Below are 14208 nucleotides of genomic sequence, written 5' to 3'. Positions count from 1 at the left end.
GATATCAGACAGCCAATACGATGGTTTTTGGTCGCTATCATGGTCAACCTTGGTAACTCAGGATACTCATAAGCATCTTGATTCTGTCAACGGACGCAACTGTGAATGAGCAAATGAAGAGTATCTTCCTCCATTACTCATAGGTGAGGCGATTCTCTTAACATGCTCACAGACGGGCACATGCAGCATATGCCTTCAGAGTATGTTGTTAACTTCCTCTCTTATTAATCCATAAATATTCATTTTTATTTCCGTGTCCCCCCAAACGCCATTATCGCGGGCTAAACGCATGTTCAAGAGAACTCTCTCGGTTTCTGGCTCGAGCCCAAATTAAGAGGCTCATCTTCGTAGCTATCCCTTCCAGGAGTCGCGCCCCTCCACGGTGCAACGTTCTGAAGACCAATCTGTGCCGACGGGGCTTCGTATCCCGGAGGGGGATCGTTAGGATACGATGGCGCAGCGGTGACGGTTGCCGTGTAGCCGGTGCTTCGCCATGGCTCTGGGTGCTGCTGCTGGTAGCTGTGGTTGAGGCCCTCGAAGCCGGAGGGGCCCTGCTGGCGACGGGGCATCTGGCGCTTGGCCGCCCAGACGATGTATCCCAAGGTGCACATGACCAAAAAGAAGACGATTCCGAGAACGATGAGGGCATATCTGCGATCGAGCGCGAAACCAAATCCGCTGCGGGTGAGAGATTAGCAAAGGGACGACACATATTATGGGGAGGAGAGAAAGCCTACATATAGCCGTTGACTGCGCCAAGAGTCATGACGATTCTGCCGTTCCAGAGGTGAATCTTGCCATACGTTGTGGGCTGCTTGGTCTTTCGCCACTTGAGATGATGTAGAATCCCAGCGGCCAATTGGACAAACATGAGGAGAATGACGATGAAGCCCAGGACCTGGTGGAGCGAGTGAAATCCGCGGGACTAGAAAGTTACAGTGGCGTGAGTGAAGACGTCGAAAGATGGAGAGTGATTCATGCGTATACTTACCCGCTGATAGTTGAAGCTCGTCAAGATACCAAAGGCAAAACCTCCGAGAACGAGACCGAGGGCGAATGTCTGGTTGAACTTGTGAAACTTGGCCAGCTTCTCCGATCTAATGAGAATCGCACCGATTGGCAGCAGTAGCATGAAGCTGAAGACCATGAACGCTGCGTGAGCTGCCGCCTTCCAGTCGAAATTGCCCGTGGAACGGCTGTTGAGCGTGGTGCCTTCAGCCACAGAGTCCTCAGTGAGGACGGGCAAGTCGGCGCGGCCCTGGGTCCTCTTCATGTCGATGGTGAAAGTGCCGTGCTCGCTGTGCATCTTGAGGTTCGCATCCGGCTCGTCGTCGCTGAAGCTCTCCTTGGGGCCCAGTGCGTAGATGGCTTTCTGATTCGGGGACGACACGTCAATGTAGCCCTTGGAGGTGCCGCCGGCGGGCCAGCTGCGGCAGTGCTCGTTGCAGACGGCGTTGAAGGTCATGAAGCCGTCGTCGACGCCGGTGCCGCTGAGGATCTCGAACTTGAGGTCGGGATAGTATTTGGGCTCGTAGTTGCCGTAGGCAAGGCGAGGGGAGAAGGTGACGTAGTCGCGATTGTTCTTGCTGCGGTAGAGGATGAGGAAGAGGGCGCCGGGCATGTCGTCGCTGCCGAGGCCAATGGCGCCCCAGGAGCGGTCTGTGGACACGCGCAGGCTGAAGTAGACGTCTGTGTTGCCGTTGTCGGGGCCGGTGAAGGCGAAGGCGAGGCTCTTGTCGGGCGAGATGAAGGTGGACTGGCCCGTGGGGTTGTTGGCGTCGTCGGCGCGGGTCGACGCCGTGAGGGCTGCTGTGCGAGAGACACTGTCAGACATGATTCGATACAAGCCATTGAGGAGGAGACTCACCAGCCGCCGTCAGCGCGGCGCGCCACAGATTGCTGAGCAGCATCTCGTTGGTGCCGGGGAAACGATGGTGGTGTGTCGCGACGATGCTGCAATGTCGAGGGATCGCGATGTCATGGAGGGGAATGGAGATGTCGACACTGTCGATAAAGATGATGGACGGCTCTCGCGAGACTCGCCTTCACTGTGACTACCTATGAGAGACTGCAAGAAGGATGTTGTTTTGGGGAGGATTTCAGGGCTGGCGTGTGTGGTTGGTCTGTGGTGTCTTGCAGCTGGTGGTGGTGCGACCAGACCTCTACCTACTGCCCTTGTTTGCCTGCATCTGCCCTGTATCTGCCCTGTATCTTCCCTGCTGGATGCCGATAAGGTCTCCATGATGGTGGCAGATGCAGCTGGAGCTCCATGTGTCGCATCCACTGGGTTGAGCCCGTTATTGCAAGGCATGTATCGGTACCTGCAGCTCATGCAGTCAGCGCGCCGGCTCCCGTGTACGCGGTACCTGCTTGACACCCCATCTTTGCTTCTTTTCAGCTGCCTCCCCTGTCCTCGTCGCGCCGTTACGGGTATTTTCACGTTCACATGCTCTCCGTTTTCAAATCGATACTGCAACCTCATGTATTGATGCATCATTTGCGCCAATGTCTATCTCATTTACATCCTTCTTCCACTTCTCCTAATTGAGATATAAAGGATCATTTTAACCTTAAGGTAAGTATACCTTAGTTTATACTACTACTACTCGTACTTGTATGTACACTCCGCGCTTCGTCCCCCTGCAGCTTCATCACAAACGAACCGCGATCCCAGATGTTTCCCTCCCAGCCACGCGGTGATCCAAAAAGTGCGGAGGTGCTTTGATTGACGAGGACGCTCGGCTCACGATTGGCTCACCCCTGCTGCGGCGCGATGCCCGTTGAGGCAGTCACCATGAATCTCATTTCAATGCTTGTGCCGTCACTTGCAAGGATGCGATGAGTCGTGGGTGGAGTCGCGAGCAAAAGTGTCCGGCCAATGCCGCGCAGCCGTTTGAAATCATTGATGGAATGATGAGTCCACGATATTACAAGTGCTGAGTTTGTATCATGTAAGAGGCTGAAGAGGAGAGCGATGACATTGAAGCTTAGTATCAATTTTACTGAATTAACATGACCGATGATACTGCAATTGCCATCGTAAAGCCTGCCCGTAAACCGCCATACGCCTGTCTAACACACAAGGGAGAATAGGGCTCCAGTGAGTCTACCCGTTGCAACACCATCGCGAAATAACCCACACAGAGAAAGAACATGAAAGCAGTACATCCCCAACAGACCAAAGCAAAGTCACTCACATCATCTCATTGCGCCACCGGTCAAACCTCTCCAGCCCGTACGACACAATCATCGTAGCTTGGCAAAACTCGTCAACGTCCGACGCCTTGGCACTGGAAAACAGCTGCTCCCCATCAATACAGCGGATACTGTTGACGGCATTCTCCTGATAACGCTTCACCCAGGCGAATGGCGATGTCGCATCCCACAGACCTGCGCCGCCAGAGAAGACGATGCCCCCGGGACATGGAGACCAGCCTTGCTTCAGCGTCAAGTACACAGCCTCCGTAAGGGTCGCCGCCAGGTACGTGCGCCGAATGGACTCGGAGAATATCCACGCCTGCCACGTCGACGTGAGGGTCCCGTCTGTCCGTAGTTGCGTGCCGACCGGGCCGCTGCTCAGCTCCTTGTGAGAACTCGACGACAGGGCAAGCCCGGCGCTCTGCCATAGCTGTCGGGCCCAGAGAGCAAGAGTGTCAATGTTCTTCTCCGCCTGGGCACGAGCGCGGATGTCGCCGTCGAAGAGCCGGATGATTTTGTATATCAAGAGGGCCTGCGTCCTTGCAAGATGGCACGCGGGATCAAGCATGATGACCCCAAAGTCCCCCACGCTGCTGGCATGCTGGGTGTCGACCAGATTGTTGACGCGACTCTCGATGATGCGGAGGACCGTCTTCTCTGTTGCGGGCGTCTTGGAATTATAGGCGGCTAGGGAAGTGAAGGCATCTTGGATATTGTCCGGAAGATGGATCCTCCACAGCTGCTGGTGGATAAAGGGGCAATGGCCCTCGGTAGTCCACTGCCTCAACCAGCCGCGAAGCTGGTCGATGAAATACGTGAGAGCCTCATCGCTAAAGTAGATTTGCGACGGTATCGGGCCGTGCCTGTGGTCAATATCCCACGACGAAGGCGACAGAAACCAGGGGTCCTTCAGAGAGTCCGCCGCTGCTCGAGCTCCATGCGCAGAAGGGCTGAGCTCCGTCTGGCCCTGCGGCTGCTCTTCCGCCTGCTGCTGCTGCTGCTGCTGCTCACCGACCTGGGACGGCGGAGTTGGCAGCGGGTGTCTGTCCGCCGTGTCCGGGATAGGAATTACGGAGACGGCGCCGTCCTGCGAGAAGACGAAGTCGTACGGCGGCGCAACGCGCGGAGCGGGATAGCGGCAGACGACCTTCTTGGCTGCGCAGCGGTGGCACGAGGGCGTCTGCTTGCTGCACTTGCGCTTGGCCCGAGTGCACGCGATGCAGGCGAGGCGCTTCGGCGGGGCGGAATCCGTCATGACGGGGTTGCGGACGCGCGAGAAGCTTCTCTGTGCGGGAGACGATGCGAGGACGGGAATTCTTTTGGCGGCCAGGATCGGGGGAGCTGGATCTTATTATCTGGCTGGCCGGGACGGGCCATTTGTCATGCTTCGCGCCCGCATCCGGCGGGTTTCCTTCCGTCGGGTGGAGCCGGGCGCCGGGCCACGACGGCATCTCATAGGCCGGTCCGGCGGCAACTTTTCCACCCGCGGGACGGCGGCCGTCTTATACAGCAGCCTCCGCTGGCTGTCTGGGATTCATCGAGAGGCGGATGGAGAGAGACTGAAACTGGGCTTGATTATTAAAGGCGATTGAGAATACTCCGCTGGCCTTGGGGGCGGACTTGCACATGGCCGTGGATAGGAGAGGAGAGGGAAACGCCGCCCATGGCTTGTTTGAGCACTCTGAAAGGAGAAGAATCAAACAATCAACTCCGATGCAGATCCTGGCGAGCGAGTATAAGAGGAGGATGGAGGACCAGAGAACGGAACACTTTGCTCGGTATCATCACTACAACTCAGCATTCTTATACGCCTAACATCTAAGCAAAAAGCACCTTCAGAAAGAACCCTTTCAGCAGCCATGAGTCTCCCATCCCTCCAGCAGTACCACCGCAAGCCCTACGAGGCCATCTGCCCCTCCCGTCCCGAGCTCTCCCAAGCCGGCAAAACCATCCTCGTCACCGGCGGCAACTCTGGCATCGGCTACGCCATCGCCCGCAACTTCATCAAGGCCGGCGCCAAGCGCGTCATCATCCTGGGCCGTCGCCCCAGCGTTGTCAAGGCTGCCACCGAGAAGCTTGCTCAGGAGGCAAAGGCCTTTGGTTCTTCTACCATCGCTGACGGCAGGGTCTGCGATATTGCGAGCCTTGAGTCTACCGAGGCGCTCTGGACCGGGCTGCAGCACGATGGCATCTATATTGATGTCTTGGTTCTCAATGCGGCGGCTCACGGGAATGCTGTGCCCATTCTGAAGAACGGCCTGAAGAATGTGTGGGCGGACTACGAGGCCAATGTGCGCTCCTCATTGGACTTTGCGGAGCGATTCTACAAGCAGACTGGCAAAGGCGCCGACTCTCGCAAGGTAAATATGAACCATAGATCTTTTCGAACCGTCTTAAGGCCCCCCTATTGATTGACGCTGCCTAGTTTTTGATCAACCTCTCTTCCATCGTCAGCTACATGTGGTCCACAATGGCCCCCGAGCGTCCGAGCTACGGCGTGACCAAGAACGCTGGCACCGCCTTGGTCCAGCAGATTGCCAAGGACACCGACGTCAATGACATGCAGATCGTGAGCTTCCACCCGGGCGGCGTTCTCACGGACATGGCTCGCGCCGCGGGCGCCTCTGAAGACATCGGCATTCCTTTCGATGATGGTATGGATTCTTTCCTTTACCTGATCCTCCATACTTTACGACCTGCGCAATTGCTCATATCGTGTTTGCAGAGAATCTTCCGGGCCAATTTGCCGTCTGGGCCGCTAGCCGAGAGGCGGAGTATCTTCATGGCCGGTTCGTCTGGGCCAACTGGGATGTTGATGAGGTCAAGGCCGTTCTGGGCAAGCAGATTGCGGAGGAGCCCAACTTCTTGAAGGTTGGAATTGAGGGATTGTCGGAGAACCTGCCGAATCCAATGATTCCGCCGGAAATGCTGGAGAAGATTTTGCAGTTCCAGAAGGACCTCCAGTCGAAGAGAAACTAAAGACATTTCTTCATCACTTTTGAGATACGGACATTTGTGTAACTCACAACTTTAGCTGGATTCCTTTCCGGAGTCATACAACGCTTATATAAGGAAACAAGTTGATATTTGAGCATATAGACTCTACATTCTATTCTATAAGAAGCAGGACTTGGAAGCACCACTCCAGGCCCAGGCTCAAAACATCACTCAACGATGGCTTCCCACGAATAAAGACCCCTTGATCAACATTACACCTTGACGTGAATGTAGTTGAAGCTGCTCTTGGCCACCGTGCGGGTGCCGTATCCCTCAGGATGCGCCCAGTTATACTCCTCAATCGTAACCGTATCACCATCCACCTTGGACACCCAAGCAACATGTCCCGCCCTGCCAGCATTCGACTGAGCAACGCACCCGGGCACGGGCTTGTTGTTGACCACGACGCCCGTCCGGCGCGCTGCCTCATCCCAGGTATTCGCGTTGCCCCAGTTGGTGCCCTTGTATTGGTTGTTGAACTTGATGCCCAGGCGCTCGTTGATGCGCCAGGCGACGAAGCTGGTGCACTGGCACTTGAAGTACGCCCACTTGTCCTCCGGTCCGCACTGGTTCTTGTACGGGTAGTCGTTGGTCATGGGGCCGGGGATCTTGGAGCCGCCGCCGCCGCCGCTCGGGGGCTTGGGGGCGGGTTTGTCGTCGCACTTCTTGGTCACGTAGCTGCTGGAGCCCGTCTTGACGTAGTAGTCGGCGACGTAGCAGCCGTCCGAGGTCTTGTCCCAGATGGCGTTGCCGTTGACGCTCGTGCCGGCGGTCTGGCAGGTGACGGAGACGTCCTGGCTTTTCTTGTACGTCTTTTTGATGGAGAAGCTGGTGCCTGGGCCGGAGCGGCAGTTGACGGTTTCGCCGGTGATGGGGTAGGCGTTGACGGAGAGGGAGGCGAAGGCCAATGCGATGATGGCGGTGAGCTTCATGGTTGATGAGGTTTTTGGATTGATGGAAAAGATGGAGCAGTGTAGCTGCTATAGCTGTAAGTGCTTGTAGAGTAGAGCGTGTCGAAGTGTGATGAGTTGCTGCCGAGAGAAGGGTATAGCTGTCTTTTATAACCGTTTCCTTCAGCTGAAGAGCTTTCCGTCTCAACTCATATGTTGCCTGGATTGAGGAAGCTGTGCGAAGGCAAAGGAGTCCTGAGATGTTCATTCAAAGTTCTATTTCCGGCATGTAAGACCCTGATCACGATGCTGCCGACAAAGACTTGATCCCTCTCCTAGCGGAAATGTCTTCAGAACTGAGCTTCCAAATGAGACCACGACGGTCTGCGGCTGAAAAGCATCTCCATCGACGAATCCCACAATACTAGATTTCATACATGCTTAATTTCCCATCGAGTAGATCTTCAGGCCACGATGAACCTCAGCTATCCGTAACGAGTCAAGCTCAGTGCCCATGGCGTTCTAACAATAGTAGCAATCAAGCTCAATTTGCGGGTTCCTGGCGCACGAACCGGCGCAAATCGTCGGGCGAATGACAGTCACTCTGAGATGAACGGCTTCCGAATTCGGCAACCCTCGCGTTCATTTGTTTTGATCGTCTGGTCTATGCTGTATCTCGTAGGGCTGCGCTCTGTGGGAGTAGGTGCACGGATGGGTTGTCGTGTAAGACGGGGGAATGCAAAGGCCGTCTTATTGGCGAGATGACTTCGATGCTTGTAATTAGCATGGACTAGCTTCCGCTGAAGACATGGACCAGTTGAGCCAATCATCTCACTGTTTTGAGCCGTGTATGGTTTCTTCATCTACCGATTTTTCGAATACACTTGTGTATAAGTCAACATGGCTCTACCTAAGCAATCTTCCTACACAAAGTCGCGCCCAGTTCCGCAATTAAGTCAAGCCATCTATCCTGGTCATACCTCTCCTTCTCCTCCACCTTCTTCCCAAACACCTCCCACACCTCGATGAACTTGTGGTTGCTCTCCTCCGTTGTGCCAATGTCCTTGAGCGCCTTCATCATGTGCTCGTGCTTCTTCAGCAACTGGAAATCTCGCTTCGCCTTTTGCTTCTCCTGATCCTTGGCCACGAACCACCGTATCTGCACGCAGTACAGCACCAGGGCAGCAAGACCCGCGGCGAGAGCTGTCGCCACCGAAGAGCCGCTGACTTCTCGAGACGATGTGTCGGCGCCCGATCGGGGCCCGTCCATCTCGACTTTTGTGCCGGGGAAGATGAAGTTGACATTGGCCAGGCTGCCGACCCAGGAGTCTGCCGCGCCTGAAGCCGTAGCCGCACCAATAGTGAAGATCTTGGTCGTTGCCTTGGAGGGATACGTGAGGTTCTGCTTGGCGCCCTTGTCGCTGGCGGAGCAGAACATGAGGATGTCGGCGTTGGCGGCTTCGACAATGGCCGCGTCGAGGAAGCGCCTCTCCTCTTCGTCCTCGGGAGGGTCGATTGTCCAGGACATGGAAATAATGTGCACCTTTTTCCTCACCGCTGCTCTGATAGCCTGGATGATGGTTAGAACTTGTAAGAGATTCAAGGGCCGGGGCACCTCAAGTGAAAGGGAAACATACCAGAGCGGCACTCTTGGCCGTGATTTGCCTGCTGCCCTCCTCTGAAGCATGATCTTCCAATCTCAAGATGTAAAACTGCGCCCGAGGACACAAAGATTGTATCTGCCTTGCCATGATGGTTCCATGTCCTGTGCTGGACACATAGTAAGGATCGTTGAGGTTATGCTCCTCGTCTCGCGTGCAAAACGTCCGGCCCCCGATGAAATTGAACTCCAGATCCTTGACGTCCACGCCGTCGTCAATGAGGGCGACTTTGATAGGCTCTTCGATGCTCTCGTCGACTTTTTTGCCTTCACGTTCAGCGTAGCTACGCTCTGCGTCAAAGAGCATCTTCTTGAACTCCTTCATGCACTGCAGCCACTCGTGTTTGGTTGAGTGCTCGGATTGGTCGCCAGCCGCGAGAGCGTTGGCGTCCATGAGTTCCCTTTGGACGATTGGCCACTCCTTGTGAACAGTGACTTCGGGACAGAGCTTCTTCATGCGGTCGCAAAAATCCTCGACGTTTTGCTTTGTGCGACTGTGTGATTCGAGGCCCTGAAAAGTCGTTAGTCAGTTCGGCCAGTGCTCTGTAATACTTGATGAAAAGAGGTGCGATCATACCTGCTGTATATGAAGATACACCGTCTTGAGATCTCCGAGTTTCTTCAAGCCTCCTTCTTCGCTCCACCCCCTAAGCACTGCATTGTTGCCGCTCCAGTATAGGTTGACTTCCCGAGCTTTCGCTGCCACTTTGCAGATGACTTCAGAGCACAGATCCGTCCGTTTCCAGTCCCAAATCTCGACGTCCATGAACTTGAGGGCGTCTTCGATGGCTTCATCGCTGTGTGCCGGCGTCATCGAGTCGTCAATGATGACCTTTAGAATAGTCTTGACACCCTTCTTCCTCAAGCGGTCGAATATGTAGCATAAGTCTCGTCGGCCGTCGCCGTCCTGCTTCTGGGAACGGCCAGACCCTCGAGACCGCTTGCTATTCGCGATATTCATGTTCAGCTGCACGTTGAGCCTCGGTATGGCTACGTATTGGAGAATCTCTTCAAACTTGAGCTTGGACACTAAGTTCTCCAGCTCTGTCTGAGTGATGTTTGCGTGTCCTGATAAATCGAAATACAGTTCGTTGTCTTTTGCAAAGTATGTCAGTCTAGCTCATGTTTAAGGCTTCCCGTCACGCAGTGTTGTTCCCCTGCGAGTGCATTTCTTTCCCTTACCTGAAGTAGTATTACGTCCATACAGAATCTCCATGGCGGCATTGTAGCTGCGCGAACGGAGGTAGTGTAGCTTCAAAAGGCGCTCTACGCCCCTGAGAGTTGCTTCATCAACCTTGGACTTGTGACCGCTATCGGTAACTGATTTTGTGTCTGCGGTTGGCTTCACTGCGAGCGCGCCAGCTTGGCGCGAGGCCGGCGTCTTCTCGTCTTTGCTCAGAAGCTGAGGTGCTGTGGCCACTGCCGGCGAGTTGATATTGCCAATAGGCTGTGCTTTTCCTCCGTATTTTGTGCGAGACGAGTCGATTTGGATGTTGGGTCTCTTGTCAGGCCGGCTGCTTGGATCCGGAGCCTGCTCACCAGGGTCTGCAGGCCCAGCAGGTCCTTGAGGCTTTGGGGCCGTTTCTTTGCTCTGCCTCGAGGCATCGACATCGCCGCCATCAGGACGGACGCGAGCACCCTTCTCACCCTTCTCACGTCCTTTCTCATCTTTGGCGCTTTTCCTCTCCTTTTCCTTCGCCCGGGCTTGGGCTTTCCGGCAGCTCACTGTGTGATGGAGATACGGTGATAGTCCGTCGTTATTGAAGTCGCCGTTGGGAGAACGCTGCACGGCGGCGTCGCTCTTGGCAATGATCTTTTGGATAATGTCCAGCTGCTCCTTTTTGCACTTTTTGTACTCGACGGCAAGATGAAGCGGCGTGTTTCCGTCTCCGTCTTTGGCCGCAAGCGTCGCGGGCTCTGCTTTCTCGATGAGGAGGTCCAGGAACTTGACTCGTTTGTCGATGCCAATGTGAAGACAGTTCATCTTATCCTTGTCGTTGCTGGAGATGTCCAGGATGTCACTGATCTTCGGGTGGGAGTCGCACATCCACTGCACCATCTTCTCCTTCTTGGCTTCAATGGCCAGGAACAGTGGCGTATGGCCGGATCGGTCTTGTATCCTGAGGAGATCGTTCTCATGCTCCACCAGAAACTTGATGAGCGGCTCCATCTTGCTATCCAGCTTGGGCAACTCTTTCTTATCCATGGCCGCCATGATGTGTAAGGCTGTTGGCTGGCGAGCGTCTGTCGTGTTGGAAGCCAAGTAGTTGCCATCGCCGCCGCTGGCTTTGAACGACTTCAGCTGGCTCTCGTTTGTGAGGTCTCTAGTTCCATCTTGGATTCCCCTCAGGACCTCGTCGAGAAGTTCTTTGACTGACTTTCCGCCTCGGTTGCTCACTTCTCCCTCTTCTTCGTCGCTGTCGGACTCCTCATCGCTCGAGTCGTCGCCAGCTTTAGACTCTGCCTTTTCAACTTCTTCTTCAGCCGCCAGAGATTCAGGATCCCTCTCCTCATCGTCAATCATGGGACTCATAGTTCAAAGCTCAATATGCACGCCGTTTAAAAAGAAAAACTAGAGAATTGGCAAGTCAAAGAACTTGCAACAAGAGACACTATCATTTACGGTGGAAGTTCGCTGTCAAGACCCGGCAATGCACTTTGAGCCGCGATTACCAACTTCCGCCCCCAACCACGGCCCCTCCTCCTCGTGCCTCACATCAACTAGGATCTTGTATGGTAGCATTGCCTAGGCGAGCCTTGGGATACCACCGTGGTTGCTCCACCCGGTCCTCCGGCAGGGCTGGGAAGTAGAGTCGATGTACTCGCGGTTTGTGCCTCACTATTAGTAGTAGTATTACTCCGAAAGCTGGAGATAGGTGCGCTTGCGCGTTTGCCAGACGGAAATAGTACTACACAGTAGGCAAGTCCGCTATGAATAACTAATCAGGCACCCGAATGGAGTCGTAAACAAAGTCCTATCTGCGTGGTTTCCCTCGAGTTGCCATGCCCCGACCTATTGAAACACAGACTAGACAACGGTTAACAGGGGATATTCAGTCCACTCTGCCGTACAGTTGGAACCGATGAGGATTTACACGGACCGGATGAACTAAAGCTCACCCCTGGTTGCTCCGCCGGCTTTGTTTCTTGCATGTGGGTGATTGGTCAACAAACGACGTCTCGTGGAGGAGTCTTCGTGCTAGCATTTGCGCCCTGCAGCGAACGCGTCAGAGTGTAAGGCAACGATTCCAAGGTAGGAAATTCCTGCCGAGATAGGTTGAAGAGGTGATAGCTGCAAGGCTTCATTACAACACAGACTCGAGGTGTTGATGGTTCGTTGCTTGGAAGGCCTGAGCTTCACTGTCTATCTGTGCTCACTGGGCCGTATATATGAGGACTAATTAACATGATGTGCGTAATGGCCTGAGCTCAAGATGCCAGCTGTATGAATTATCTAGCTGTCTGTTCTATTGCCTCGTGGTGTTGCTGATGAATGCATTATGACGATTCCTTCTTCTTCTTCAACTGCTTGTCAAAGACAATGTCTACAAACTCGTCCAAGTCAATAGACCCCAAGTTCTCCGTATCATACTTTCGCAGCTTATTCGTAGGAGGCATATCGGGATCAAACAAGACGGGATCATCCGGCGGCGTCGAGCCAAACAGCCGACCCATTTCCGACTTCCAGTCCGCCTCGACCCTGATCCTCACCTTACACTGGAACTGGTTGTCGTCAAACCCACGATTGAGCAGGATTGCGCACCGCAAGAAGCTCGGCGTGCCAGACTTGATCGTGGAGTTCTCGTGGATGGTCCAACTCGCGCCGACGCCTTTGCCGTAGTCGTCGCTGAAGATGTGGCCCGTCACGCGGGCGTCGTCGCTCGTCGTCCGGCTCACCGTCTTCTCCCAGCTGACTGTGCCGCCGGCGTTTGCGCCAAACTCGCTCACGCCTGCGTTCACGTCGACAGCGCGCTTGACAGACTCCTCCTGGGTCGACTGCAGTAGAGTGATGCGTCCCGCGGGCGCGATGGCTTGAACTTGCGGCGCTGGGGCTCCGGGGACGGAGCTTCCAAACTCGAACTCGAGCGAGGCGGACACGATCCTTCGAGACTTCCGAGTTGTGTCGAGGTAGAAATCGTAGACAAGAAGCGTTGCGTTCTGCCCCGTCTCTTCGGAAAGAATGCCGTGGATGACATCTCGAGACTTGCAGCGGACTTCTATGATGCCTCGGCGCTCCGTCACGGTTTGTCGCTGGTATTTGTTGGTAGGGTCGTTGCGCGTGTGGTAGCCGCTGCCACGCTCGCCCGTCTTGTTCAGTCCAATGCTTATAGATGTGTCCTCGAGGTCCGAGTCATAGTCTGCGTCGACGAGCTCCTCATTGTCTATTTCGTCGTCTGAGATTTGATCGTTGTTGATCTCGGGATCCATGGCTGACTCAGTTGATTGCTTTGCAGCTACTTGTGTAGGTAATGAGTTGATCTTGGGCGAAACGAAGAACGCTGTCTACTTGGTGGTGTTGTAGGGGATTGCTAGGTAAAGATAGGGGGAGGATCGAGGTGTGGCACTCGTGTGAAGAACGCAGGTACATAAGAAACGCAACCCAAAATCCATCCCATCCTCTCACTTACCGTTGGGCTGACAAGGCATATTCGTGTCACTATTTCGTACGGACATGCATGTTGCATCACGAGGTTGTGGGTGAGATGGTAGTGTCGCGAATAGCGTCGGGTTGGATTGCTTAGCCAAGAGATGATCCCACCATCTTCGCTGTCTTCTCCATTAGGATTGCGGAAATGACTCGGACAAATCAACTCCGCCAGCCTTACGTTGTCTTGAAAAAGGAACCTCTATTCGCTGACACCTAGGTGCTTTCAGCTTCAGCGCCAAGACGGCTATAACAACTCACTTTCATACTGTTGCGGCTCAAGATAGTAGTTGTACGACTGCTCGAACAGTTGTCACTGCTCAGTTTCGCTCTATTGGCGGATATGGCTTCAACCTTGAGCAACTGTTTGCGGACATACAGGGATCAGGGGTCTCTAAACCTGCTTGTTTAGCGCCCACCTCTTCCTTCGTTCCACATGGAACGGCCCGGAGAAAAGCACAGTGTGCAGAAACGGTGAGGCTCTGCAGAAGACTTGCACAGCCCCTCTGTGGAAAGCAGAGCCATATCGGCTCAGCTGATGGATCGTCAGAAGCCTTTGCAGCATGCGCAAGCGACGCTGCAACATGTCGCCTGTACGGAGTCGTAGTAGTAGGAGGTATGCATGTCAGATCTTCGTGGGCTACTTCTGAGGTACTTGTAAGGCCCCCAGCTCGAGTGCCTGCATTGGCCTTCAGCCCTGCCTGGGTTTCACCAAGCGAGTGTGGGTTAGTTTCTGGAGGGGTTTGTCGTCGTCGTCGTGGGAAGTTTGTGGTGCGGCTCTCCTGCCTGTTGTTGTGTGTGTGTGTCTAGCAGAATCA

At 54.5% G+C, this 14208-nt stretch overlaps 6 protein-coding genes across 6 annotated transcripts; 1 reads left to right on the top strand and 5 right to left on the bottom strand.

Moving 5' to 3' along the window:
- Positions 1-293: 293 nt before the first annotated feature.
- Positions 294-1910, bottom strand: BBK36DRAFT_1110195 (iron reductase domain protein; the record flags this gene model as incomplete). Its single annotated transcript, XM_024889552.1, has 4 exons — positions 294-678; positions 738-925; positions 992-1806; positions 1868-1910. 4 exons carry the CDS (start codon positions 1908-1910, stop codon positions 294-296), a joined length of 1431 nt encoding a protein of 476 aa, XP_024753043.1.
- Positions 1911-3193: 1283 nt separating this feature from the next.
- On the bottom strand, positions 3194-4453 carry BBK36DRAFT_17098 (hypothetical protein; the record flags this gene model as incomplete). Its single annotated transcript, XM_024897836.1, has 1 exon — positions 3194-4453. The coding sequence occupies one exon, from the start codon at positions 4451-4453 to the stop codon at positions 3194-3196; it is 1260 nt and encodes a 419-aa protein (XP_024753042.1).
- Positions 4454-5036: 583 nt separating this feature from the next.
- Positions 5037-6177, top strand: BBK36DRAFT_1188213 (NAD(P)-binding protein; the record flags this gene model as incomplete). The annotated part of the gene is made up of 3 exons (XM_024896564.1): positions 5037-5558; positions 5624-5852; positions 5924-6177. The coding sequence occupies exons 1-3, from the start codon at positions 5058-5060 to the stop codon at positions 6175-6177; spliced, it is 984 nt and encodes a 327-aa protein (XP_024753041.1). The 5' UTR covers positions 5037-5057.
- A 230-nt stretch (positions 6178-6407) lies between these two features.
- BBK36DRAFT_1110244 (CHAP-domain-containing protein) lies at positions 6408-7127 on the bottom strand (the record flags this gene model as incomplete). The annotated part of the gene is made up of 1 exon (XM_024889560.1): positions 6408-7127. One exon carries the CDS (start codon positions 7125-7127, stop codon positions 6408-6410), a length of 720 nt encoding a protein of 239 aa, XP_024753040.1.
- An 868-nt stretch (positions 7128-7995) lies between these two features.
- Positions 7996-10045, bottom strand: BBK36DRAFT_1110156 (subtilisin-like protein; the record flags this gene model as incomplete). Its single annotated transcript, XM_024889549.1, has 4 exons — positions 7996-8655; positions 8723-9064; positions 9323-9840; positions 9928-10045. Coding segments are annotated over 4 exons (1638 nt in total), but the record flags the coding sequence as incomplete, so codon positions are not given.
- Positions 10046-12243: 2198 nt separating this feature from the next.
- BBK36DRAFT_1111428 (hypothetical protein) lies at positions 12244-13173 on the bottom strand (the record flags this gene model as incomplete). Its single annotated transcript, XM_024889704.1, has 1 exon — positions 12244-13173. One exon carries the CDS (start codon positions 13171-13173, stop codon positions 12244-12246), a length of 930 nt encoding a protein of 309 aa, XP_024753038.1.
- Positions 13174-14208: the final 1035 nt, after the last annotated feature.

Source organism: Trichoderma citrinoviride (assembly GCF_003025115.1).
Source record: "Trichoderma citrinoviride strain TUCIM 6016 unplaced genomic scaffold BBK36scaffold_2, whole genome shotgun sequence".
Lineage (NCBI taxonomy): Eukaryota > Fungi > Ascomycota > Sordariomycetes > Hypocreales > Hypocreaceae > Trichoderma > Trichoderma citrinoviride.
This window is presented reverse-complemented; position numbering and strand designations above follow the sequence as displayed.